Below are 25,450 nucleotides of genomic sequence, written 5' to 3'. Positions count from 1 at the left end.
AAGGGATAAGGCAAGAGCAAGGTCGGACGTAGCAGAAGGTCAGGGCAGGCAGCAAGGATCGTAGTCAGGGGCAACGGCAAGAGGTCTGGAACACTGGCTTGGGATACACAAGGAACGCTTTCACTGGCACAATGGCAACAAGATCCGGCAAGGAAGTGAAGGGGAAGTGAGGTAATATAGGGAAGTGCACAGGTGAACACACTAATTAAAACCATGCGCCAATTAGTGGCGCACTGGCCCTTTAAATCGCAGAGAGCCGGCGCGCGCGCGCCCTAGGGAGCGGGGACGCGTGCGCCAGGACAGCACAGACGGGGAACGAGTCTGGTAAGCGGGTCGGGATGCGCACCGCGAGCGGGCACGTTCCGCATCACGAATCGCATCCCGGCCAGGGACATTATCGCAGCGCTCCCGGTCAGCGGGTCTGAGCAGGGTGCTGCGAACAAGAGAACGCTGCGAGCGCTCCGGGGAGGAGCGGGGACCCGGAGCGCTCGGTGTAACAGCATTCACCTCCGTGTTCTGAAGGAATTAAGTAATGTGATAGACAGACCCCTATTTTTTATATTCAGGGACTCTATAGTAACAAGTACTGTTCCCCAGGACTGGCGCATGGCAAATGTGGTACCAATATTTAAAAAGGGATCAAAAGGTGACCCCGGGAATTATAAACCTGTTAGTTTAACCTCCGTTATATGTAAATTGTTTGAGGGTTTTCTAAGGGATGAAATTCTGGAGTATTTTGATAAAAATAAATGTATGACTCCATATCAGCATGGCTTTATAAGGGATCAATCCTGTCAAATTAACCTGATCAGCTTTTATTAGGAGGTGAGATCCAGACTGGACCAGGGGCAATCGCTAGATGTCGTATATCTGGATTTTTCCAAAGTATTTGATACGGTGCCACTTAAACGGTTGGTGCATAAAATGAGAAGGATGGGGCTGGGGAAGAATGTGTGCAAGTGGGTAAGCAACTGGCTCAATGATAGGAAACAGAGGGGGGTTATTAATGGTACTTATTCGGATTGGGTGACTGTTACTAGTGGGGTACCACAGGGATCCGTCTTGGGTCCTGTTCTATTTAATATATTTATTAATGACCTTGTAGAGGGGTTGAATAGCAAAGTAGCAATCTTTGCAGATGATACTAAACTCTGTAAAGCGGTAAACACTATAGAGGACAGTGCACTGTTACAAATGGATCTGGATAGGTTGGAGGTTTGGGCTGGGAAGTGGCAGATGATGTTCAACACTGATAAATGTAAGGTAATGCACATGGGGAAGAAAAATCCAGGCTGGTATTGTGTATTAAATGGAAGCACACTTGGGACGACTGACATGGAAAAGGACTTGGGAGTCTTAGTCAATAGTAAACTTAGCTGTAGTGACCAGTGTCGGGCATCTGCTGCCAAGGCAAATAAAATCATGGGGTGCATCAATAGGGGTATAGATGCCCACAACAAGGAAATAATTCTACCGCTGTACTAATCACTAGTCAGACCACACATGGAATACTGTGTACAGTACTGGGCACCAGTGTACAAGAAATATATAGTGGAGCTGGCGAGGGTTCAAAGACGGGCAACCAGAGTAAGACGGGAAATGGGAGGACTACTGTACCCAGAAAGATTAGCAGAATTGGGGTTATTTCGTTTAGAAAAAAGAAGGCTATGGGGAGACCTCATAACTATGCATAAATATATCAGGGGACCATACAGTGATCTCTTCCATGATCTATTTGTACCCAGAACTAAATCTATAACAAGGGGGCATCCTCCACGTTTAGAGTAAAGAGGGTTTCTACACCAGCACAGATAAGGGTTCTTTACTGTAAGAGCAGTGAGACTGTGGAATTCTCTGCCTGAGGAGGTGGTCATGGTGAACTCGGTAAAAGAGTTCAAAAGGGGTCTGGATGCATTTTTGGAGTGTAATAACATTGCAGGTTATGGATTCTAGATTTATAGAGACAGAACGTTGATCCAGGGATTTATTCTGACTGCCATATTGGAAATTTTACCTCTCGTATGAGGGGTTTTTGCCTTCCTTTGGATCAACTCAGTAGGGACTCACTAGGGTTATAGGTTGAACTTGATGGACTTTGTTCTTTTTTCAACCTTATGAACTATGTTACTATGTTACCATCACTGAATAACACCGCCATACCTGAACTGAACAAAACCAACATACCATGACTAAAAAACACTGCAATACCGTCAATGAATAACATCACCATACCCGAACTGAGCAAAATCATGATACAATGACTAAATAATACCGCCATGCCCGAACTTTACCACAATACCACAGGTCTTCACATTTTGTGAAATGCAGAATTTATGCTGCGTAATTTATGCCATAGAACATAGCCTAAGGCTGAGCCTTTTACTTCTACAGAAGCAGCAGCAGTCCTTATCAGTGACAGTGTAGGTACTGTGTTACTTAGAGGGGCTGCAGTCATTAAATATACTGTGTTGTGCTCTGTGCAGGCAGATGATAGGCCTGAGATCAGCGGTGCTCTGTGTCTGAGGGAGAAGTGTCTCCACCAATGAGAGCTGAGGGAAAGAGATTCTTTCCCTCTCCATCTCTGTAGATTACAGCGCATGGCCCCGAAGAAACTCCAGGTCCACTTACAAGTCTGAATTATAAAAAAGAATGCGAACGAAGCGGGCTATGTTAAATAAAGAGAAAAAAATGAAAATGATGGAGGTGAACTCTGGCCCAAGTCCTTGGGTACTGTCCAAGTGCCAGACCTATCAGTCTGCCCCTGCTTACTATATCTTCTGGCAGATCAGTGGTTACCCATGCGCCACACTTTGAATTTTACACCAGTTCCTGTACCAGGTGGTGAAGCTAAATCTCAGTTTAGAGTAGTAATTCAGGGCTCCGTAGGCCTAGTAAGGTAAAGGGAACCAGTCATCATAATATATCAGCATAATGATATAGTCATTTGATTCAAATCTCTGATCTTTCCATAGTTAGGAGTGATTCCACCAGCTATTTTAGTCAACAATTGACAACTTCTAGGGAATCATGTCCCACAAAGATATATGTATATTATGTGATTAGGCCATTAGGTTACAAAGGTTACATAGGGGGAGATTTATCAAAACCTGTCCAGAGGAAAAGGTGCCCAGTAGCCCATAGCAACCAATCAGCTTGCTTCTTTCATTTTTAACAAGGCCTCTGCAAAATGAAAGAAGCGATCTGATTGGTTGCTAAGGGCAGCTGGGCAACTTTTCCTTTGGGAAGGTTTTAATAAATCTCCCCCATAGTGAGAATGGTTGAAAAAAGACATATACGTCCATCAAGTTTAACCAAGGAATTGAAGGAAAAGGGTATGGTTGCATGAAGGGGAAGGGATGTGACTTTATATTTCTGCATAAGCATTAATGTTAACGGGGTACTCTGCCCCTAGACATCTTATCCCCTATCCAAAGGATAGGGGATAAGATGTCTAATCTCTGTGCTGCACCTGAAGTTTGTTTAGAGCGTCGGGTTCAGCGCCGGAGGCTTGTGACGTCACAGCTATGCCCCCTCAATGCAAGTCTATGGGAGGGGGCGTGACGTCCATCACGCCCCCTCCCATAGACTTGCATTGAGGGATCATGGCCGTGACGTCATGAGCAGGGCGTGACCGTGGCATCACAAACCTCTGCCCCGCATCCCCAGTTATCCAACACGAAGCGAGGTTTGCTCCATACACCGGATGTCTGGTGTGCCGCAGACGAGATCGCTGGGGTCCCAAGCGGCATGACCCCCGCGATCAGACATCTTATTCCCTATCCTTTGGATAAGGATAAGATGTCTAGGGGCGGAGTACCCCTTTAAATGGATTATTGAAAAGTCAAATTGAAAAGTCATTGGCATCACCTTTGGCTTCACAGTATATACAATTTGAAAAAAGATGAAATATGTGTTAAAAACACTTTTTTCTTTAAATAATGTCCAACTAAATATGATAATTCCCTCCTGCCAGTTATCTGAGAGTGATGGTCCCAGCTTTCATTTCTATTAGTATTCTGCTGTGTTTTTTTGGGGCTATAATTAAAATTTGCTTATCCACCAGCCTAGCGCATCGCCAATTCCCAATGTACAACCCTCACAATGTAATATCAACTTAATTAGTTTAGAAGGTCTGTGCTTATTTTTACCCATTCCACATGAGTGGACGTTCAAACATTTTGGCTTTTTCATGTCGTCTTTTGTTTGTTACTTTTTAAAAGATTCTGCAGTTTGTTTGTTTTCAATTCTGACAAGTAAGAAATGTCAAATAACGTCCTTTATGAGCAGCTGTAAAGTGGAAATGGGTCACAGAGGTATACTACCTACAGCCTAATACCCTTTATTAAAGGGGTACTCCACCCCTAGACATCTTATCCCCTATCCAAAGGAGATAAGATATATGGGGGTTCTGCCGATGGGGATCCCCGCAATTTCCCTGCTGCAACCGTTGTTCGCTTAGAGCATCGGGTGCAGCGTCAGAGGCTTGTGACATCATGGTCGCACCCCGCTTGTGATGTCATGGCCATGCCCCCTTAATGCAAGTCTATGGGAGGGGGCGTGATGGCCATCATGTCCCCTTCCATAGACTTGCATTGAGGTGGAATGGCCGTGACATCACAAGCTGGGTGTGACCGTGATATCACGAGCCTCCCCCCGCATGTCTGGGGGGCCAAAGCCGAGATTGTGGGGATCCCCAGTAGCGGGATAAGATGTCTAGGGGCGGAGTTCCACTTTAAGCCTACATTCAGCTTAAGGACTACTATTTACCTTGCAGCAATGCAATGAAATGAATTATATTAAAATGAGACCTTCAGGAAGTGTGTTAGCAAATATTTGATCTGTAGTGAAACTTTTTGTTATACTTTTTGAAAGTGGATTTGCCACCTAAATATATATATAGAATCCACTTAATTCATAAGGGGAGCACTCCCACACTCCCTCCTGCTCCTCGCAGCAGCAATTGACAAGTTACTCTGTATATAAACACTATAATTTTTACCGCGAATATAGGCTCTTCGCTATTTTGAATAAAGTGATATACATCTGTAATGACAAATATTTATTTTTTTGTTTTGTTTTTAATGCAAATTTATGCAAATATTTATGTGAATATCGGCATTTCCAGACTCGACACTGATCCCACCCTTCTTTTAGGTGAAAGATATAATTGCACATGTGCACTATGCGAATTTTATTACAAATTTTCGCCTCTGCTGTCCATTTTAGGAACTGTCCAGCACAGGAGAAAATCCCCATAGCAAACATATGCTGCTCTGGACAGTTCCTAAAATGGACAGCAGAGGTCAGCAGAGAGCATTGTGGTCATGACATCAGAGGAAATTAATTTCTTTTTTTGATTTCTCTTTAGTATACAGCCCCTAAAAAGTACTGGAAGGATTAAGATTTTTTAATAGAAGTGATTTACAAATCTGTTTAACTTTCTGGCACCAGTTGATTTAAAAAAAAAAAAGTGTTCCACGGGAGTACCCCTTTAAGCTGTTAGCTTGTCTAGTATAAGTTTACACACCTATTACTTGCCTAACTTTACACACAACCTTTACACAAAAATTATGACAGAATTTTTGCCTCACAAAGTCACACTCCAGCCATATCTATTTTCCTACCCTATTCATGTTTAGCCAAGCAAGGCTCACAAACAGGGCTCAAGTCCTGCAGGAGCCAGTGGAAACAGAGTTCCTTCACTTTTTTCACAGCAGGAACACCGTTCCCATTAGCAGGAGTCTTTCAGGACCTGCCCTTGGGTGAAAATCTTGGGTGAGTTCCCACACTTTTTTACCCCAGGACTTAAAGGGGTACTCTGGTGCTTACACATCTTATCCCCTATCCAAAGGATAGGGGATAAGATGCCTGATCGCAGGAGTCCCGCAGCTGGGGACGCCCGCGATCATGCACGCGGCACCCCGTTTGTAATCAGTCCCCGGATTACAAACGGGGTGCAGCGTGCATGATCGCGGGCGTCTTCAGCTGCGGGACTCCTGCGATCAGGCATCTTATCCCCTATACTTTGGATAGGGGATAAGATGTGTAAGCATCGGAGTACCCCTTTAACCCCTGCTCACAAATACATAATAAATGTGGTGTATGCATGTCGTTTCTTTAGCATTAGCCGTAGCAGAATAATTTTACATCTGTAACTTCAAGATAAATAAACATTATTAAATCTACCTACCCAGTTACTGAGCTTTGTGCTGCTGATCATCCCATTTTTCAGATACCACTGTATCCATTAGAACAGGACACACTTTTTTTTCCCTATGTATACATAATAATGAAGAAGACATAACATATAGGTATATAGGTTTCTTTGGGTACGGTATTATGACTCTATACTCTGGAGAAGTGCACTAGGCTTTTTAATTTTTTTTATTTTAAGATAAAGTAAGAATACTAAGCAGCGCTGATCACTTGAAGTGTGTAATTATCTAATCATATAATTTTTTGTTTTTGTTTTTCTTTGGTAAACAGAGCATTCTGATGGCACAATTTGATGAAATGGTCCAGTGATTTGTGAATGATGATGTAATTATTCGAATGATTAATCATCTGTCTACATTATTATATAAATTACATGTTTGATTGAATTATAATCACAGCCTTACCATTCGTTTTGGTTAAACCGTTTTAATCGTTATTAAAGGTCAGGATATTTAGGGGACCTGTCAGCTCTTCTGACATGACTGTTTTAGTAAATACTTGTATTTTCCATAAAATTAAAATTGCACAGCAACTTTTTTTCTGCATTTACATCATGTTTTAACTCCTATGTTAGATCTATATATTGACATCCTGTCAATAAGAAATGCTGACTTGTAGCCCAACGGACACTGAAGGCCATAGACTGGGCCAATCCAAGTCTAATTATGACTTTGTTCACTCCAAATCCCAATTGTTTATGCTGTATGTGCCGGATTCTAAAGCATCATTGACCACGTGTTTGAGTCTCGCTCATACCGTGTATGTATATGTTCAGGAAATGGACCGAACACAGTCACAGTTAGACTATGATCAGACCATTGTAGTTTATCGGCCCATCGGTAAAACAACAAGGTACACTTAGGGCTACCGGCAGATGCTGGCATCTCTTTTTGACAGAATGATGAGGTATAGCCTGATATAGGGCTCCAAATGTGATGTGAATGCAGCCTTAAAACTCTGCCTTGTTCCATTCCTCTATTATTCCTACTGGAAGCATATGAAATGTTAAAGGGGAACTTATTCCCCATCCACAGGATGGATAGAGAATGAATATCTGATCTCCTGCCCGGCACCCCGGCTTTTCCCATGCATGGAGCGACCCCCACATCTACTACTACTGTTGACCACGGCACAAAGCGGTGGCTGACATGCCCCACCATGTATCTCCATTGAAAACCAGAGATGCAAAGTTCCCCTTTAACAACTGGGCATTACCATTGCCCTTGACAACATGATGATTCTTTAGAAATACTACACATAAGCAGCGGGCATATGTAATCCAAAGTATATATCATAAATTAAAAAGAGTACATAAAAGAGGATCATACATACTATATAAAATATGGTCGTATAACTGAGTACTGTATACAGCACCTGATGAAGTTTATATTTTATCTCTAAATTCATATACTGCAAACTCAACTGTAGTTGATCTACACTTTATTGCGATCTTAAAGCGGTACTTCACACCTAAACATCTTATCCCCTATCCAATGGATAGGGGATAAGATGTCTGATCGAAGGGGTCCCACCGCTGGGGACCCCGTGATCTCGGCTGTGGCACCCCAAACATCCGGTGGATGGAGCAAACTTCCCTCCGTGCCGGATGACTGGCGATGCGGGGCGGAGGCTCGTGACGTCATGGCCACACACCCTCAATGCAAGTCTATGGGAGGGGGGCGTGATATCACAAGCGGGGCTTGGCCGTGACATCACGAGCCTCCAGTGCTGCACCCAACGCTCTTAAAAAATGCTGGGTGCAGCAGGGAGATCTCAGGGGTCCCCAGCAGTGGGACCCCAGCTATCAGACATCTTGTCCCCTATCCTTTGGATAGGGGATAAGATGTCTAAGGCATAAGATGTCTAGTACCCCTTTAAATTAACTTATCATGATCCAAAGATGCCTGCGGTCCTCCAGAGCTGTATTTACATGGCCCTCTTGAACGAGGGGTGATGGGTCTGATTATGGCACCACCTCCACCATCTACACCTGTATCCTACCAGAATATGCATTTTGGAGTTTATGGGCTTTTTTAGACTAAAATGCATCAAACCCAGTACTAAAATCCACACAGCAGATTCCATGCTGATTTTGAGGTGGGTGTGTCAGAGCAGTTTTTGGCCAAGAGGGCATTAACTTTAAAGGGAAAACTGTCATCAGTGAAACCGACACTAACCTGCCAGTACATGGTCCAGTTCATCTTTGATGCCTCTTATTTCGGTGGCAGGCTTTGTTCTTTTTGCTGCCTACAGCAGGACCGAGCGAAAAAGTAGTAGCAGTGATGTCAGCATGCTCCTGCCATGCACCAAGCCTGCCACTAGATTAAAGAAGACAACAGATAAACGGTATGTTGGGGACAGGTAAGTATCATTATCAGTGTCACTCGCACTACCTGCCTGTACAAACAGGTTAGTGCTGGTGACACTGATGACAGTTTCCCTTTAAGATTTAAATGTTCATGTAATGGTGTTACTGTGTTCAATTTATCTGGTGTGAGAAGTTAATAATTCTCCTCCATTGTAGATTGTCCTATTATATTTCTATCAGAGCTCACAATCCAGTTCCAGGATGACTTAAACCTGTGGGAATATTTTGAGCAAAACATTTTTCTGTAAATAATTTTGGTTAAGCAACAAACTATAAGGATCCTGGATTTTCACCACTTGGCGATTATGCTTGTCCTGTGTCAGTCATGAGTGTATGAAGTGGCTTCCCGACTTGAGGCTGCTCGCTACTCAGTGACCCCTGGCTAATTTCAGTAACTGGGGGCTGCCGCTATTAACCCTTTAGATGCTACTGTCAAACTTGACAGCGGCATCTAGATGACAGATACCAGCATAGTTGGTTTGCAGTGGTCCGGGTCTCCATTGTTGTGGCTGCCAAAACTTTTGTATTGATATAGCCTGCCTGTTGCAGACTCTACCAATAGAGCACAGATGTAGTGGATTAATGCAGTACAGATGCAATGAGGAATCTATTGATTGCTTATAAAAGTGTATAAAGTGTAATGACAAAATCCAGTACTGTTTATAACAAAATAAATGACCTCCTCCATACAAAAAATATAAATCACCAACCTTTTCCTATTTTCCATATAATAATATGCAAACCAAATAAAATAAAAAAAATTAATTTGCAGAATTGTCTAAAATATTAAAATATAATATTTTTCAATCAAGCACTGTAAATGGCATGAAAATAAATACTAAATGCCGGAATTGTGTTTTTTAGTTTTCACATCCCAGAATTTTTTTTTAGAAAAGATGATCAAAAAGTCCAATTTGTACCAAATTGGTACAGGTAAAATCTACAGATCATGGTGTAAAAATGAGCCCCAAAATAGCTCCATTGTAATGACACCGGCCAGAAAAATTAAGAAAACATGCCAGTTTGACCGCATTTCAAAATTGCATTTTTTTTTTATTTTACCTCACAAGAGAGCTGTAGCTTGATGAACTGCTCTGCTCATCATGGGAATGCAGTAGGATGCGTGCCATGTCATTTTGTTTGGGCAGGGGGCACTTTTACTATGGTAAGACACAAAGTGCCCCTTGCCCAAACAAAAGGACATGGTATACATCCTACATTATTCCCATGATGAACAGAACAGTTTATGCTACAAGTCTCTTGTGAGGTAAAAAAAAAATGCTATTTTGAAATGCATTTTAAACAAAGGGGGCACCGTTACTCTGTAGGGCAGAAACAGGAGTACAAATATTGTGTGGTGTACTTTTACCATCGGGGACACTCATTTTTCAACTAACTATAGTTATGACGGCACCTTATTGCAGCACTGTATTTGGCGGGGCAGCAGGATGGTATTTAGAAAGGAGCAGCAGGATGGTAGGTTTGCATAGAGAGTGGGGAACTGAAAAACCGAGGAGTCAAAGATATCTGGTTGACAAACTTTACAAGATAAGCCATGGCCATTTTAAGTTTTTATGGGAGATAAAATAAATGGTTGCAATTAGATAGGACGTCACATGTTGTCATCCGATGTAACTGCGCTGTTTATACTTCAGAAATTGTCTGCTGAACCTGTGTAGAACTGGTGTTTACCACTATATGCTCATGGTATGGGTGTAATATTGGTTTTTGTACAGTGCTATTATTCAGAAAGTATGTAGAAGTAATATGTGGTCACCATGTGGTGATATTAATTGGCCCTTAAATAGTGGTATTACATGGTAAGTCACAACCTCTGCTCAGCAGTCTGCCATACTGTAGAGCCTGCCCTGACAATTTTAGCCCTTGCTGCCCACTGCTACTACTGTGTTATATCCTGTTAGGGCAGGCAGGGCAGTTCAGAAAACTTTGCTGAGTGTGGTAGCCAGTGTTCAGAAAATATATGGCCCAAATAAACTCTGCTTGCGCCTTTCCCCCCCCTTTTCAACACACAAAAGCAGTCTAAAGACAATGATAAATGTCCTAAGTGCTTAAAACTCTAAGTTCAGCCAAGCTTCGTAATGAATTATATTTTTATTCCCCCCCCCCCCATGAGAAAACTGAGATGCCATGGGATCAAAATTACTTCCTAAAAATTACTTTGTAACCTTAAGTTTATATGGTGGCCACTTACCAATATATTTAGAATACATTAAAGGATATCTGCAGCGCAACATAACTTATCCCCTAGCGTTGGGGCTCCCCGGGATGTCCCGGATGGGGCCGTGGCAGTACGCTGGAAAGGGGGCATTCTTTCCCCGCATGACGTGATGGTGGACACGCCCCCTACATGTACCCCATAGAGATACATAGAGGGGGCATGTCTGCCGCCGCTTTCTGCTGGGGACGACGCTGCACTTCCTGCAGACTGCCGCAGCCCCGTCCAGGAGATCCCAGGGGCCCCAGTGCTCAGACCCCCGCGATCTATAACTTATCCCCTTACCTTTTGGATAGGGGATAAGTTATGTTGCGCTGGAGTACTCCTTTAAGAGCCCTGTATTGAGTGTCTTATTTTGTGTTTTCATGACCACACTTTGTTTAGTGAGATTTTTATTTACGGCGCTTCCAACTACTTTTCTATTGGGAATGATCAGTAGATTTGCATTAGACCATCACTCCAGAAAGTGTAAGCATCCTTGCCTTTTGCATTATCCCCTTTATTGGAGCCATTTATTTAGTTTGATAAACAATAATATTACAGTGCTATTATATCATTATGTGGATTATCATACAACACGAAGGTTTCAGAAGGCACTCACCACCAAAGTATGGATAAAAGGTTATTCTTTATTCAGGACCTCTCCACCCAGCAGTCATGGAGGGGGGGTGTCCGACTGCTGGGTCTGCTGTCTCTTGTATGAGACCTGTTACGCCGAGCGCTCCGGGTCCCCACTCCTCCCCGGAGCGCTCGCAGCGTTTACCTGCTCGCAGCGCCCGGTCAGACCCGCTGACCGGGAGCGCTGCGATAGTGTCCCTAGCAGGGATGCGATCCGCAATGCGGGACACGCCCGCTCGCGGTTCGCATCCCAGCCTGCTTACCGGATCCGTTCCCTGTCTGCACCTGCTGGAAGGTTCCAAATACCCAATTGTCATCTTCATGGATCACAAGAATCTCTCGTATCTTCAGTCTGCCCAACGGTTGAACCCACGCCAGGCTAGGTGGTCGTTGTTTTTTGCCCGTTTTAACTTTGAGATTCATTTTCGACCTGCTGACAAAAACATCTGGGCTGACGCCCTTTCTTGTTCCTCTGATGCTTCCGAAACGGAAGCCCCCCTGCAACACATTGTTCCTCCTGAGTGTCTGATCTCTTCTTCTCCAGCTTCTATCAGACAAACACCTCCTGGAAAGACTTTTGTTCCCCCACGCCAGCGCCTCAAGATCCTCAGGTGGGGACATTCCTCGCACCTCGCCGGCCATGCTGGCGTCAAGAAGTCCATCCAACTCATCTCCCGTTTATATTGGTGGCCTACCCTGGAAGCAGATGTCGCTGATTTCGTTCGGGCCTGTACAGTCTGTGCCCGGGACAAGACTCCTCGCCAGAAGCCTGCCGGCCTCCTTCATCCTCTGCCTGTCCCTGAGCTACCATGGTCTCAGATTGCCATGGATTTTATAATGGACCTGCCTTTATCCCATGGCAACACAGTCATTTGGGTGGTCGTTGATCGTTTCTCCAAGATGGCACACTTTATTCCACTTCCAGGCCTTCCTTCTGCGCCACAGTTGGCGAAACAATTTTTTGTGCACATTTTTCGCCTTCACGGGCTTCCCACGCATATCGTCTCGGATAGAGGCGTTCAATTTTTATCGAAATTCTGGAGAGCTCTCTGTAATCAACTAAAAATCAAATTACATTTCTCGTCTTCCTATCATCCCCAATCCAATGGGCAAGTAGAGAGAGTTAATCAGGTCCTTGGTGACTATTTGCAACATTTTGTTTCCTCCCGCCAGGATGATTGGGTCGATCTCCTACCCTGGGCTGAATTCTCGTACAATTTCAAAGACTCTGAATCCTCCGCCAAATCCCCATTCTTTGTGGTGTACAGTCGTCACCCTCTTCCCCCCCTCCCCACTCCCACCCCTTCTGGTCTGCCTGCTGTTGACGAAGTTACCCGGGACTTCTCCACCATCTGGAAGGAGACTCAAAAATCCCTCTTACAGGCCTCATCCCGGATGAAGAAGCATGCCGACAAAAAGAGAAGAACTCCTCCTGTCTTTGCTCCTGGAGACAAAGTGTGGCTCTCCGCCAAGTATATCCGCTTCCGGTCCCCAGTTATAAACTTGGACCACGTTATCTTGGACCCTTTAAAATCAATGCTTAATCAATCCTGTCTCCTACAAACTCCTTCTTCCCCCTTCTCTTCGCATTCCTAACGCTTTTCATGTTTCTCTCCTTAAACCGCTTATCCTTAAATGCTTCTCTCCCAAGGTTGTCGCTCCTGCTCCTGTCTCCGGTTCCTCCGATGTCTTCTCTGTTAAAGAAATTCTCGCGTCTAAGACGGTCAGAGGTAAAAAAAAAAATTCTCGTAGATTGGGAGAATTGCGGCCCTGAGGAGAGGTCATGGGAACCCGAGGATAACATCCTCGACAAGGACCTCATTCATAAATTTTCGGGTTCCAGAAAGAGGGGGAGACCAAAGGGGGGGGGGGGGGGTACTGTTACGCCAAGCGCTCCGGGTCCCCGCACCTCCCCGGGGCGCTCGCAGCGTTTACCTGCTCGCAGCGCCCCGGTCAGACCCGCTGACCGGGAGCGCTGCGATAGTGTCCCTAGCAGGGATGCGATCTGCGATGCGGGACTCATGGTTCGCATCCCAGCCTGCTTACCGGATCCGTTCCCTGTCCGTTCAGTCCCGGCGCGCGCGACCCCGCTCCCTAGGGCGCGCGCGCGCCGGCTCTCTACGATTTAAAGGGCCAGTGCGCCGCTGATTGGCGTGTGGCCCAATTTAGTGAATTCACCTGTGTCCATGCCTATAATACCTCCCTTCCCCTTCCCAGCATCGCCGGATCTTGTTGCCATTGTGCCAGTGAAAGCGTTCCTTGTATGTCCCAAGCCAGTGTTCCAGACCTCCTGCCGTTGCCCCTGACTACGATCCTTGCTGCCTGCCCTGACCTTCTGCTACGTCCGACATTGCTCTTGCCTAATCCCTTGTACCGCGCTTATCTCAGCAGTCAGTCCGGGTTGAGTTGCTATCGGGTGGAACGACCTGGGGGTTACCTGCCGCAGAAAGTCCATCCCGCTTTGCGGCGGGCTCTGGTGAATACCAGTAACCCCTTAGACTCCGTTCCCCTGGTACGGCCCACGTCATCACCCCACTGACACAGAGGATCCACCACCAGTATCCTCACAGTACCCGGATCCTGACAAGACCCCAGCTTTACCTGGTAGCGGTGTGTCACGACCATTGCAGGAAGCGGCAGCTAACATGCCCCCAAGCCCCCCCCTACATATATCTCCATGGGAGTGCATGAAGATAGCCAAACGCCCTCCCCCCATAGAGAGATATGGAGGAGACATTTTGTCCGCCGCTTTGTGCGGGGGTCATGATGTTCCACACATGGGGATAGCAGGGCTCCACACAGGATATTGCAGTGGGTCCCAGCGGTCGGACCCTCCGCAAACTAAAACTTTTCGCCTAACCTATGGATAGTTAATACGTTTTTCCCCATGATATATCTCCTTTAATAAGATAAGCTCTGTCGGCTGAGTTCACTTTTCTATGTGTTGGCATTATGTGCATTATATCTGAACTGTGCCACTGTCAAGGATGCGAACTCATGAATGTTTTAGCACTTACGATAGAACTTTGATACTGTCATTATTAATGTGTTCAGTGGGTAAATATTTGCACAAGGTTGTTACACTGACGGCTGTGATTTCTGCTTTAGCAATTACAATAATAACGCCTGTAGATACAATATATGGACAAGACAACCTCAGAATGAATGAGGAGAGGAAGAAATGTTTTACCAACAGCTGAAAATAATTAAAATAGTTTGCTCATGTTAAATGTGGGCCAAGTGCTTGAACGAGAGAGGGATTACAGTTTCTAATAGTCAAAGTAAACAACATGCAATGCGACAAAACTAAATATTAGTTTCAGTGCATCCATACTCTCGTGCTTCTTTTTCATCCTGTGTGGCTTATACTTTTTAGTTTTTTTTTTTTTTTTTATCCCCCATGTCTGCAATAAACAGTGAAGGGAACCGAAAGAAAATGGCTCCATACATTGTGGAGTGGTGGTGCTGGGTTACTGCAGCTCAGCTCCTATTCACTTCCAAGGTTGCTTGCTGAGCTGCAATAATTCAACATGGCCACTTCATTCACTGTGTATTGCAGGTTCCGCAGCTCTGGCAAATGGCTGACCACCAAGGGCGCTGTATATTGGCACCCTGCCAATCAAATATTGGTGGCCTATTCGGAGGATAGGCCATCAATTAAAAAAAAAGGCCCAAAAAGGTTCTTGGCTATCTGCTTATCACCACAGTCCTGCCCTTAGAGCCCTCAGTGATGAGCTGTTATTGCACGAAAAAGATTTGATCAGCTATATATTTCCAGGAGAATGTAGAAGAATTGTAGTATTATATGCCAATAGTTCACCTATCAGAATGTGGAGTGCAGCCCTTGGTGGGTATTGAATCCAGGAAACCAGCGCTGGGGTGCTAACCACTGAGCTACCGTGGTGACCACTGGTGGCTTAGATTTTACCCTTCAAGTAGGCCACACTTTAAAGAGGTTTTGCAGCAAATAACATTTATCATCTATCCATCTATTCTAAGGGATAAATGTATAATTGTTGGGGGTTAAACTACTGGAACCCCCACGATCAAGGTAACAGGGGACCCAACTGTGGTCATGCATGAACACTCTTGCTCCATTCACCATCTGCGGGACTGACAGAGATAGCAGCACACCAAAGTCTTTTATATCTGTCCATGCTATAGACATTTAATGGGCAGCCAATGGAGAATAATGTTTATTCTGCCAAGAGATTCAGGAACCCCAGAGGTTAATCTATCCAGAAGATAGGTGATCAAAGATATTTATGGCACACCAGTTTACTGTTGGTCATGTAGAGCAATTGTCCCCAACAATCTAGGAATTGAATTTTTCCCTGTTCTACACCAATAGAGTAACAGAAAAAACCTGGGTTGTTGGTGGTTTTTAAACACTGGGTATTCAAATGTATGCTTGTGTACAAAATAAATCTGAACATTGTAGTTCACACATTATCTTCCGATATCTCCTTGTTCTTTTACTGATCAAATTAAAGGGGTCATTCACCATAAGGTGATTTTAGTACATACCTGGAAGACAGTAATGGACATGCTTAGGAAGGATTCGTAGTTGTCTTGGGGCTAAACAGCTATGTTGTGAGTCTACCATAACGCTGAGGCTATCTTTTTGTGAACTGGCTATTTCCTGTCTGAGTTTGTAGCCTTAACCCCTTAAGGACCGGGTTTTTTTCAGTTTTTGCATTTTCGTTTTTTGCTCCTTGCCTTTAAAAAATCATAACTCTTTAAATTTTGCACCTAAAAATGCATATGATGGCTTAGTTTTTGCGCCACCAACTCCACTTTGTAATGACGTCAGTCATTTTGCCCAAAAATCTACGGTGAAACGGAAAAAAAAATCATTGTGTAACAAAATGGAAAAAAAAAACGCCATTTTGTAACTTTTGGGGGCTTCCGTTTCTACGGTAAAAATGACACCTTATCTTTATTCTGTAGGTCCATACGATTAAAATGATACCCTACTTATATAGGTTTGAATTTGTCGTACTTCTGGAAAAAATCATAACTACATGCAGGAAAATTAATACGTTTAAAATTGTCATCTTCTGACCCCTATAACTTTTTTATTTTTCCATGTATGGGGCAGTATGAGGGCTCATTTTTTGCGCCGTGATCTGAAGTTTTTAACGGTACCATTTTTGTATTGATAGGACTTATTGATATAATGATATAAAAAGTGACCAAAAATGCACTATTTTGGACTCTGGAATTTTTTTGCGCGCACGCCATTGACCGAGCGGTTTAATTAATGACATATTTTTATAATTCGGACATTTCCACACGTGGTGATATCATATATGTTTATTTTTATTTTTATTTACACTGTGTTTTTTTTTTCATTGGAAAAGGGGGGTGATTAAAACTTTTAATAGGGGAGGAGTTAAATGATCTTTATTCACTTTTTTTTTTTCACTTTTTTTTTTTGCAGTGTTATAGGTCCCATAGGGACCTATAACACTGCACACACTGATCTTCATCATTGATCACTGGTTTCTCATAGGAAACCAGTGATCGACGATTCTGCCGCATGACTGCTCATGCCTGGATCTCAGGCACTGAGCAGTCATTCGGTGATCGGACAGCGAGGAGGCAGGTAGGGGCCCTCCCGCTGTCCTGTAAGCTGTTCGGGATGCCGCGATTAGCCGCGGCTATCCCGAACAGCCGACTGAGCTAGCCGGCAACTTTCACTTTCGCTTTTAGCCGCGCGGCTCAGCTCTGAGCGCACGGCTAAAGGGTTAATAGCGTGCGATCGGCGCTGCGCGCTATTATGACGCTGGGCCCGCCGTGATATGACGCTGTGTAACCCCGCGTTATATTAGGAGAGCAGGACCAAGGACGTACCGGTACGTCCTTGGTCCTTAAGGGGTTAAACTCCAAATCCCATAATTCATTTTTTGTAATTGTGTGGTCACTTTTCCCCCTCCCACACAATAGTCACCCCACCCAGTAAACCACACCTGGGATTATTTTAAAGGGGTACTCCGGAGGAATAACATTTTTTTTAAATAAAATACTAAGCTTACCAGCTCCAAAGGAAGTTGTGTAGTTTTTTCTGGTCTGACCACAGTGCTCTCTGCTGACACCTCTGTCCATGTCAGGAACTGTACAGAGCAGAAGCAAATTCCCATAGCAAACCTATCCTGCCATGGACAGTTCTTTACATTGACAGAGGTGTCATCAGAGAGCACTGTGTTCAGACTGGAAAGAACTACGCAATTTCATATGGAACATTCAGCAGATGATAAGTACTGGAATAATTAATATTTTTTAATAGAAGTAATTTACAAATCTGTATAAATTTCTGTCACCAGTTGATTTGAAAAATGTTTTTTCCTCTGGAGTACCCCTTTAATGCTATAGATCAGTGTATTCTGATCAGGTTGCCTCCAGCAGTTGCAATGCACTGCAGAATCATCAACCACCCAGCGGTCGCTTAACCTATTAAAGCAAAGACAGTCTCCCTCTGAACACCTTATTAGTGATAAAATTGTGACATCCTGCACATTCCGGCCGTGAGCGCACTGTCCCCTCTCCTTCTCTGGCCAGCGAGGCTGGGACTCGCACTGCGGGACGCACCCGCATGTAAATCCCAGCCCGTCACTCACCTCTGTCCCCTGCTGTTTCCTCACAGCTGCGGTGCGCGTGTCCCCGCCTCCAAGGGCGCGTGCACCGGAGCTCTCAGATTTAAAGGGCCAGTGCGCCCGTAATTATGTTTACACCTGCACATTCATTATAAGTTTCTGCACCTCTCCCCACTCTCTGCCGGATCTTTGTTTGCCCTAGCACCTTAGACAAAGCAGTCTTTAGTGTTCCTTGCTGTGTACCAGACCTTACATTCTGTGACCTGACCGTGTTCCTAGCCGCCTACTTATTGACCTTCTGCTTCCCTACTGACTATGAATGCTAACCCTAAGTTGTGGTCTCCTGAGGCCGAAGAGGCTTTCTCCAGCCTAAAGTCTGCCTTTGCTTCAGCCCCCGTGCTATCAAGACCTGATCCAGGAAAACCTTTTGCCTTGGAGGTTGACGCTTCCTCTGTTGGAGCGGGTGCCATTCTTACCCAGAAAAGCGCCAAGGGTAAGACTGTGACCTGTGGATTCTTTTCTAAAACCTTCTTGCCAGCGGAAAGAAACTACTCCATCGTAGATCGTAAACTGCTTGCTATGAAACTCACCTTAGAGGAGTGGCGACATTTGTTGGAAGGATCTCCTCATCCGATCAGTATATATTCTGACCACAAGAATCTCCTGTACCTTCAGTCTGCTCAACTTTGAACCCTTGTCAGGCAAGGTGGTCTTTGTTCTTTTCCCAGTTAAATTTTTTCATTCATTTCTGCCCTGCTAACAAAAATATCAGAGCTGGGGTCATTCTTCCTTATTGGCTGGCCATCCTGGAATAGGCAAGACTCTTCTTCTAATCTCCCGGCACTATTGGTGGCCGGGTCTGGAACACAATGTCTCGGAATTTGTGCATTGCTGTGCCACTTGTGCTCGAGCCAAGACCCCTCAACAGAGAAATGCAGGACCCTTGCAGCCTTTGCCCATTCCTGAGACTCCATGGACTCACATTGCTATGAATTTTATTACCGATCTTCCACCATCACATAATAACAACAGTCATCTGGGTTGTGGTTGGTCGGCTCATTTTATTCCTCTCCCCAATCTCCCATCAGCTCCACAACTGGCAAAGCACTTCTTACTTCATGTCTTCCGTCTTCATGGTCTTCCAGAAAATATTGTCTTGGATCGCAGAGTTCAGTTTGTGTCCAAATTCTGGCGAGCGCTCTGTTCCTGCCTTGGCATCAGTTTGGATTTCTCCTCTGCCTACCACCCCCCAGTCCAATGGCCAGGTGGAAAGGGTAAATCTAATTTTGGAGACTTATTTACGCCATTTTGTTTCAGCTCGTCAGGACGACTGGGTTGATCTTCTTTCCTGGGCCGAATTTTCCTACAAACAAAAAGACTCTGAGTTCACGAAGACATCTCCATTTTTTTTTATCGCTTTTGGTCATCATCCTTGGTCTCCTCTTTATGTTCCAGTTTCTTCCAGTGTCCCAGCTGTAGATGAACTTGTCCGAGATTTCTCCTCCATTTGGCGACAGACTCGGCAATCATTATCTCTGGCCTCGTTTCCTGGGTCCATTCGAGGTCTTACAAAAAATTTATGATGTTTCATACAAATTTCGTTTACCCCCTTCTCTATGCATTCCTAACTCAAACTCTACAGCTCCTGTTGCATAGTCAAATACAAAATTCCGGAATACCACTTTAACATTATAAAACATTATTAACACATATATCTGTATGAAAGTTATTGAGCCAGATATCCCCATATAAGGTTCATTACATTTCCCTCAGTTATTGGATTTCAGTTGGTAGAAACTTGCCACCTCATCTTGCCTCCCTACACGAGGCTGCATAAAGTAGTCATAGACACGCTGTGCGTCTGTTTTGTATTTTTTGGTAAACTTAGTTTGATGTCCCATGTATTCATGTGCTGATGTTCCTCTCACCACTGACTGGCAGTGTTCTCCTTATGCACAGTTCTAGCTGTCAATCATTGGTGCGAGGGCAGGGAAGCGCACAGCTCATGATTACATTGGACTTGTGCCTCATTGCACAGACATCACGCTGCAACTATTAAACTGCAATTTTAACATAAAGGTACTCTATAGTCCCAGAAAAGAGATCAGTAGAGATGAGCAAATTGAATCTGACAAAGTCGAATTTGTTCCGAATTTCATGAAAAATTTGATTCGGACCGAATCCGAACTTCATCTTGATTCTAAGTTAATGACACCCCTGCAATCGTCCTGTATAGATGTGAGCAGCTTTCTCCTGAGCTCGCATCTCTGCAATAGATAGGACGGTCGCATCGGGTGTCAGGAGTGACACTTGCTGGGATCTGTCCTCAACTGCAGGTACTACTGCTCCCAACATGGAGGACACTCTGCTCCATACTGTTACCAGTAGTACCTGCAATAATAGACAGATCGCAGCGATCTGACACCCAATGCGATCATCCTGTATAATGTATAGATGTATAGCTCTTCTCTGGTCCCACTGTAGTATGAGTATATGCCGGATATATATACCTATTATTCATATTTCCTGCAGAGAGCTGTAAGTGGCTGGAACCATCTGGCATATCACAGCTCTCTGCGGGAAATATGAATAGGTGTATATATACTCCATTCTGGGAGTAGTAGTAATACCTAAAAATAAATTTTTAAAGTGAGAAACACGCACACATTACATTTTTATTATTGTCGGAGACATTTTTAGTGTCCTGCCCGCCCACATAAATTGATCCCTATTTAAAAATGAGTTAAAATTTTGTTATAATAAAGATACATTTCATTAAATACAATTTTTTCTATCACTACTGTATCTTTTTTAATTAAATTTTTTATGTCACCCTACGAAATTTTATTAAAAAAGGTATCTCCATAATTTTTTTGGATCGATAAAGTTCATATTCTCTCCATTATTGCCTCCTAAGACCATTCTAATAACAGATGCAAACTGATGCAAAGGGATGCCATTTAGTGGCATCCATTTGCATCAATTTTTCATCTGTTAGTATCAGTCGTCAGACTTCCACAGCCGGGATTACTACTACTCCCATCATGGAACAGACTTCTTTTCATGATGGGAGTAGTGGTTCCCTGGCTGTGGGAATCTGCCGGTGGCTGGGGAAGCTACATTAGTGTTTGTACTACAACCCCTATCATGGAACAGACTCTATTCCATGATGGTAGTTGTAGTACAGGGGCTGAGGGATTGATCGCACCGGGTATCACTTCTGAGACCCGATGCGATTAGAAGTTATTATGCTCCACTCCCCTGTGATGTACGATGTATTTTTACTTTCTTTTTTAAATTCCCAGCCGGGAGCCCTGAATGGCTGGTATGGAGGAGCCATTCTGGGCTCCCAACAGGATTTTTAAATTTATAGTGTGCCTAACTACTATATAATCACATTCCCCCTGACTTAAGTATATTCATTTTATTTCCTGCCTGCTGCCCGGTCATCTTCTAGCGCTCTCACAGCGCACAGCAGGGACATGCCATTCCATTCCCTGCTGATCATCTCCGTATCTGACACAGAGGAGCAGCAGAGAATGGAGGGACCTGTCTCCCCTGTGTACTGTTATAGTGCTCCATTCCCCGCCGCCGCCAGTACCTGACCTGTCCCCACCTGTGCACTGGTTCATTCATTAATTCCCCACCGCCGCCCAACATGTCCCCACTGCTGCCCTGCTCCTAGCGCAATCAGAGCGCACAGCGGGGACATGTCAGTCTATTCCCCACTGCTCCTCTCCGTACGGGACGTGCTTGGAACCAGCAGCGGCGGCGGTGAATGAATGAAGCAGCGCACAGGGGAGACAGGTTCCTCCATTCTCCGCTGCTCATCCCTGTCAAGTACAGAGATGAGTAGCAGGGAAGGGAATGGCATGTCCCTGCTGTTCGCTGTGACAGCACTAGAAGATGACCGGGCAGCAGACAGGGGGGGGGGGGGGGGAATCATACATATACACATAGGGGGAATAAAATGAATATTCTTAAAACAGGGGGAATGTGATTATACATTAATTAGGCACACTGTAAGTTTTAAAACCCCGTCAGGAGCCCTGAATGGCTCCTCCGTACCGGCCATTCAGGGCTTCCGGCAGGGAATTTAAAAGTGAAAGTAAAAATACATCGTACATCGCAGGGGAGTGGAGCATGCCGCCCGCTCCCCTGTTTAATAACTTCTGATCGCATCTGGTCTCAGAAGTGAGACCTGGTGCGATCAATCCCTCAGCCCCTGTACTACAACTCCCATCAGGGAACAGAGTCTGTTCCATGATAGGGGTAGTGGTACAAACACTAATGTAGCCTCCCCAGCCACCAGCAGACTCCCGCAGCCCGGCATGATTGGAGTAGAAGTAGTCCCGGGAGTCTACAGGCAGAGGTGTTAAAACGGCCATAAAATAACGGTACATGACGGATGTTATAACGGGTCTTAACAGATAAATATGCCTGTTATTTTGACAGATGTTATTCAGCCTTTAGCACCCGTTATTTCATTCGTTATTATACATCCGTTCTTTAATTATACAATACAGAAAACGGATGTTTAATAACAGATGAATAATCTATAGCAGTGTTTCCCAAACGCGGTCCTCAAGCACAACAGGTCATGTTTTCTGGATTTCCTTAGTCTTTCACAGGTGATATGATTATGGTCAGTGAATCAGGCATCACCATAGTTATATCACCTGTGAAGGACTAAGCAAATCCAGAAAAGATGACCTGTTGGGGGTGCTTGAGGACCGCGCTTGGGAAACACTGATCTATAGTGTGAAAGAGGCCTAATAAAAATGTAGTGTGTGTGAGTTTTTCACTTTTTTTTATTTTTTTTTAGGTAGTACTACTACTCCCAGCATGGAACACACTGTTCCATAATGGGAGTAGTAGTACATGTACTAATTGACAGGTTGCCTGTGTAACGTCTGACACTTCTGACATACGTTATCCTCCTGTATAATGTATAGATGCGGCCGGCCGCTCTTCTATGGTCCCCTGCACTGCCGTATATATACACATATTCATATTTCCTGCAGAGAGCTGTGATTGGCCAGATGGTTCCAGCCAATCACAACACTCTGTGGGAAATATGAATAGGTGTATATATACGTCAGTGCAGAGGACCATAGAAGAGTGGCCGGCTGCATCTGTACATTATACAGGAGGATCACAGCGGGTGTCAGGAGTGACACTCGCTACGATCTGTCTATTAATGCAGGTACAACAGCTCCCAGCATGGAGCAGAGTGTTCTCCATGTTGGGAGCAGTAGTACCTACAATAATAACAGATCACAGTGGGTGTCACTCCTGACACCCGCTGCGATCATCCTTCATCCCTGAGATGCGGAGCGGCTTTCTCCTGCGCTCGCATCTCTGCTCTGTACTCCGGCCGGCCACTCACTCATTCATATTTCCTCTGAGAGCGGGGATTGGCTGCCACCATCCGGCCAATCCCGACTCTAGGCGCAAAATATGAATGAGTGATAATTTATCAAAACATGTGTAGAGAGAAAGCTAAACCAGATGCCTATGGCAACATTGCTGTTACGCCGAGCGCTCCGGGTCCCCGCTCCTCCCCGGAGCGCTCGCTTCACTCCCTCCGCTGCAGCGCTCCGGTCACGTCCTCTGACCCGGGGCGCTGCGATCCTGCTGCCAGCCGGGATGCGATTCGCGATGCGGGTAGCGCCCGCTCGCGATGCGCACCCCGGCTCCCCTACCTGACTCGCTCCCCGTCTGTTCTGTCCCGGCGCGCGCGGTCCCGCCGGGTCTCTGCGATTTAAAGGGCCACTGCGCCGCTGATTGGCGCAGTGGTTCCAATTAGGGTTTTCACCTGTGCACTTCCCTATATTACCTCACTTCCCTTGCACTCCCTTGCCGGATCTTGTTGCCTTAGTGCCAGTGAAAGCGTTCCTTGTGTGTTCCTTGCCAGTGTTTCCAGATCTTCTGCCTTTGCCCCTGACTACGATCCTTGCTGCCTGCCCCGACCTTCTGCTACGTCCGACCTTGCTTCTGCCTACTCCCTTGTACCGCGCCTATCTTCAGCAGCCAGAGAGGTGAGCCGTTGCTAGTGGATACGACCTGGTCACTACCGCCGCAGCAAGACCATCCCGCTTTGCGGCGGGCTCTGGTGAAAACCAGTAGTGGCTTAGAACCGGTCCACTAGCACGGTCCACGCCAATCCCTCTCTGGCACAGAGGGTCCACTACCTGCCAGCCGGCATCGTGACAGTAGATCCGGCCATGGATCCCGCTGAAGTTCCTCTGCCAGTTGTCGCTGACCTCACCACGGTGGTCGCCCAGCAGTCACAACAGATAGCGCAACAAGGCCAACAACTGTCTCAACTGACCGTTATGCTACAACAGTTGCTACCACAGCTTCAGCAGTCATCTCCTCCGCCAGCTCCTGCACCTCCTCCGCAGCGAGTGGCCGCTCCTGGGATACGCTTATCCTTGCCGGATAAATTTGATGGGGACTCTAAGTTTTGCCGTGGCTTTCTTTCCCAATGTTCCCTGCATCTGGAGATGATGTCGGACCTGTTTCCCACTGAAAGGTCTAAGGTGGCTTTCGTAGTCAGTCTTCTGTCCGGAAAAGCCCTGTCATGGGCCACACCGCTCTGGGACCGCAATGACCCCGTCACTGCCTCTGTACACTCCTTCTTCTCGGAAATCCGAAGTGTCTTTGAGGAACCTGCCCGAGCCTCTTCTGCTGAGACTGCCCTGTTGAACCTGGTCCAGGGTAATTCTTCCGTTGGCGAGTATGCCGTACAATTCCGTACACTTGCTTCAGAATTGTCCTGGAATAATGAGGCCCTCTGCGCGACCTTCAAAAAAGGCCTATCCAGCAACATTAAAGATGTTCTGGCCGCACGAGAAATTCCTGCTAATCTACATGAACTTATTCACCTAGCCACTCGCATTGACATGCGTTTTTCTGAAAGGCGTCAGGAACTCCGCCAAGATATGGACTCTGTTCGCACGAGGCGTTTCGTCTCCTCGGCTCCTCTCTCCTCTGGTCCCCTGCAATCTGTTCCTGTGCCTCCCGCCGTGGAGGCTATGCAGGTCGACCGGTCTCGCCTGACACCTCAAGAGAGGACACGACGCCGTATGGAGAACCTCTGCCTGTACTGTGCTAGTACCGAACACTTCCTGAGGGATTGTCCTATCCGTCCTCCCCGCCTGGAAAGACGTACGCTGACTCCGCACAAAGGTGAGACAGTCCTTGATGTCTACTCTGCTTCTCCACGTCTTACTGTGCCTGTGCGGATGTCTGCCTCTGCCTTCTCCTTCTCTACAGTGGCCTTCTTGGACTCTGGATCTGCAGGAAATTTTATTTTGGCCTCTCTCGTCAACAGGTTCAACATCCCAGTGACCAGTCTCGCCAGACCCCTCTACATCAATTGTGTAAATAATGAAAGATTGGACTGTACCA

General features: G+C 45.4%; 1 protein-coding gene and 1 long non-coding RNA gene across 6 annotated transcripts in view; one reads left to right on the top strand and one right to left on the bottom strand.

Annotated features, from left to right (window-relative positions):
- LOC130356985 (uncharacterized) overlaps positions 1 to 8,527 on the bottom strand; it is a 37,697-nt gene extending 29,170 nt beyond the window's left edge. Inside the window, exons 1-2 of the long non-coding RNA XR_008889058.1 lie at positions 8,394 to 8,527; positions 6,191 to 6,273 (exon numbers count right to left, since the gene is read on the bottom strand). This is a non-coding gene — a long non-coding RNA (uncharacterized LOC130356985). The remainder of the gene's footprint in view (positions 1 to 6,190; positions 6,274 to 8,393) is intronic.
- The window catches only part of GRPR (gastrin releasing peptide receptor), a 208,850-nt gene that overhangs the window by 50,218 nt on the left and 133,182 nt on the right, over positions 1 to 25,450 (top strand). The window contains exon 1 of one of the 5 annotated variants that reach the window (XM_056559242.1): positions 3,246 to 3,332. The exons of 3 other annotated variants lie outside the window; for them this stretch is intronic. Coding sequence is in view for 1 of the 2 variants with exons in the window: in XM_056559234.1 (XP_056415209.1) it covers positions 8,423 to 8,562 (140 nt within the window). In the remaining variant the exon portion in view is untranslated. Of the gene's footprint in view, positions 1 to 3,245; positions 3,333 to 8,398; positions 8,563 to 25,450 lie in introns of those variants that run through there. One more of the 5 variants, XM_056559234.1, reaches the window with a different exon arrangement.

Source organism: Hyla sarda, chromosome 2, assembly GCF_029499605.1.
Source record: "Hyla sarda isolate aHylSar1 chromosome 2, aHylSar1.hap1, whole genome shotgun sequence".
Classification (NCBI taxonomy): Eukaryota; Metazoa; Chordata; class Amphibia; order Anura; family Hylidae; genus Hyla; species Hyla sarda.
Note: the sequence above shows the minus strand (reverse complement) of the source record. Positions and strands in the feature narration are given on the sequence as shown.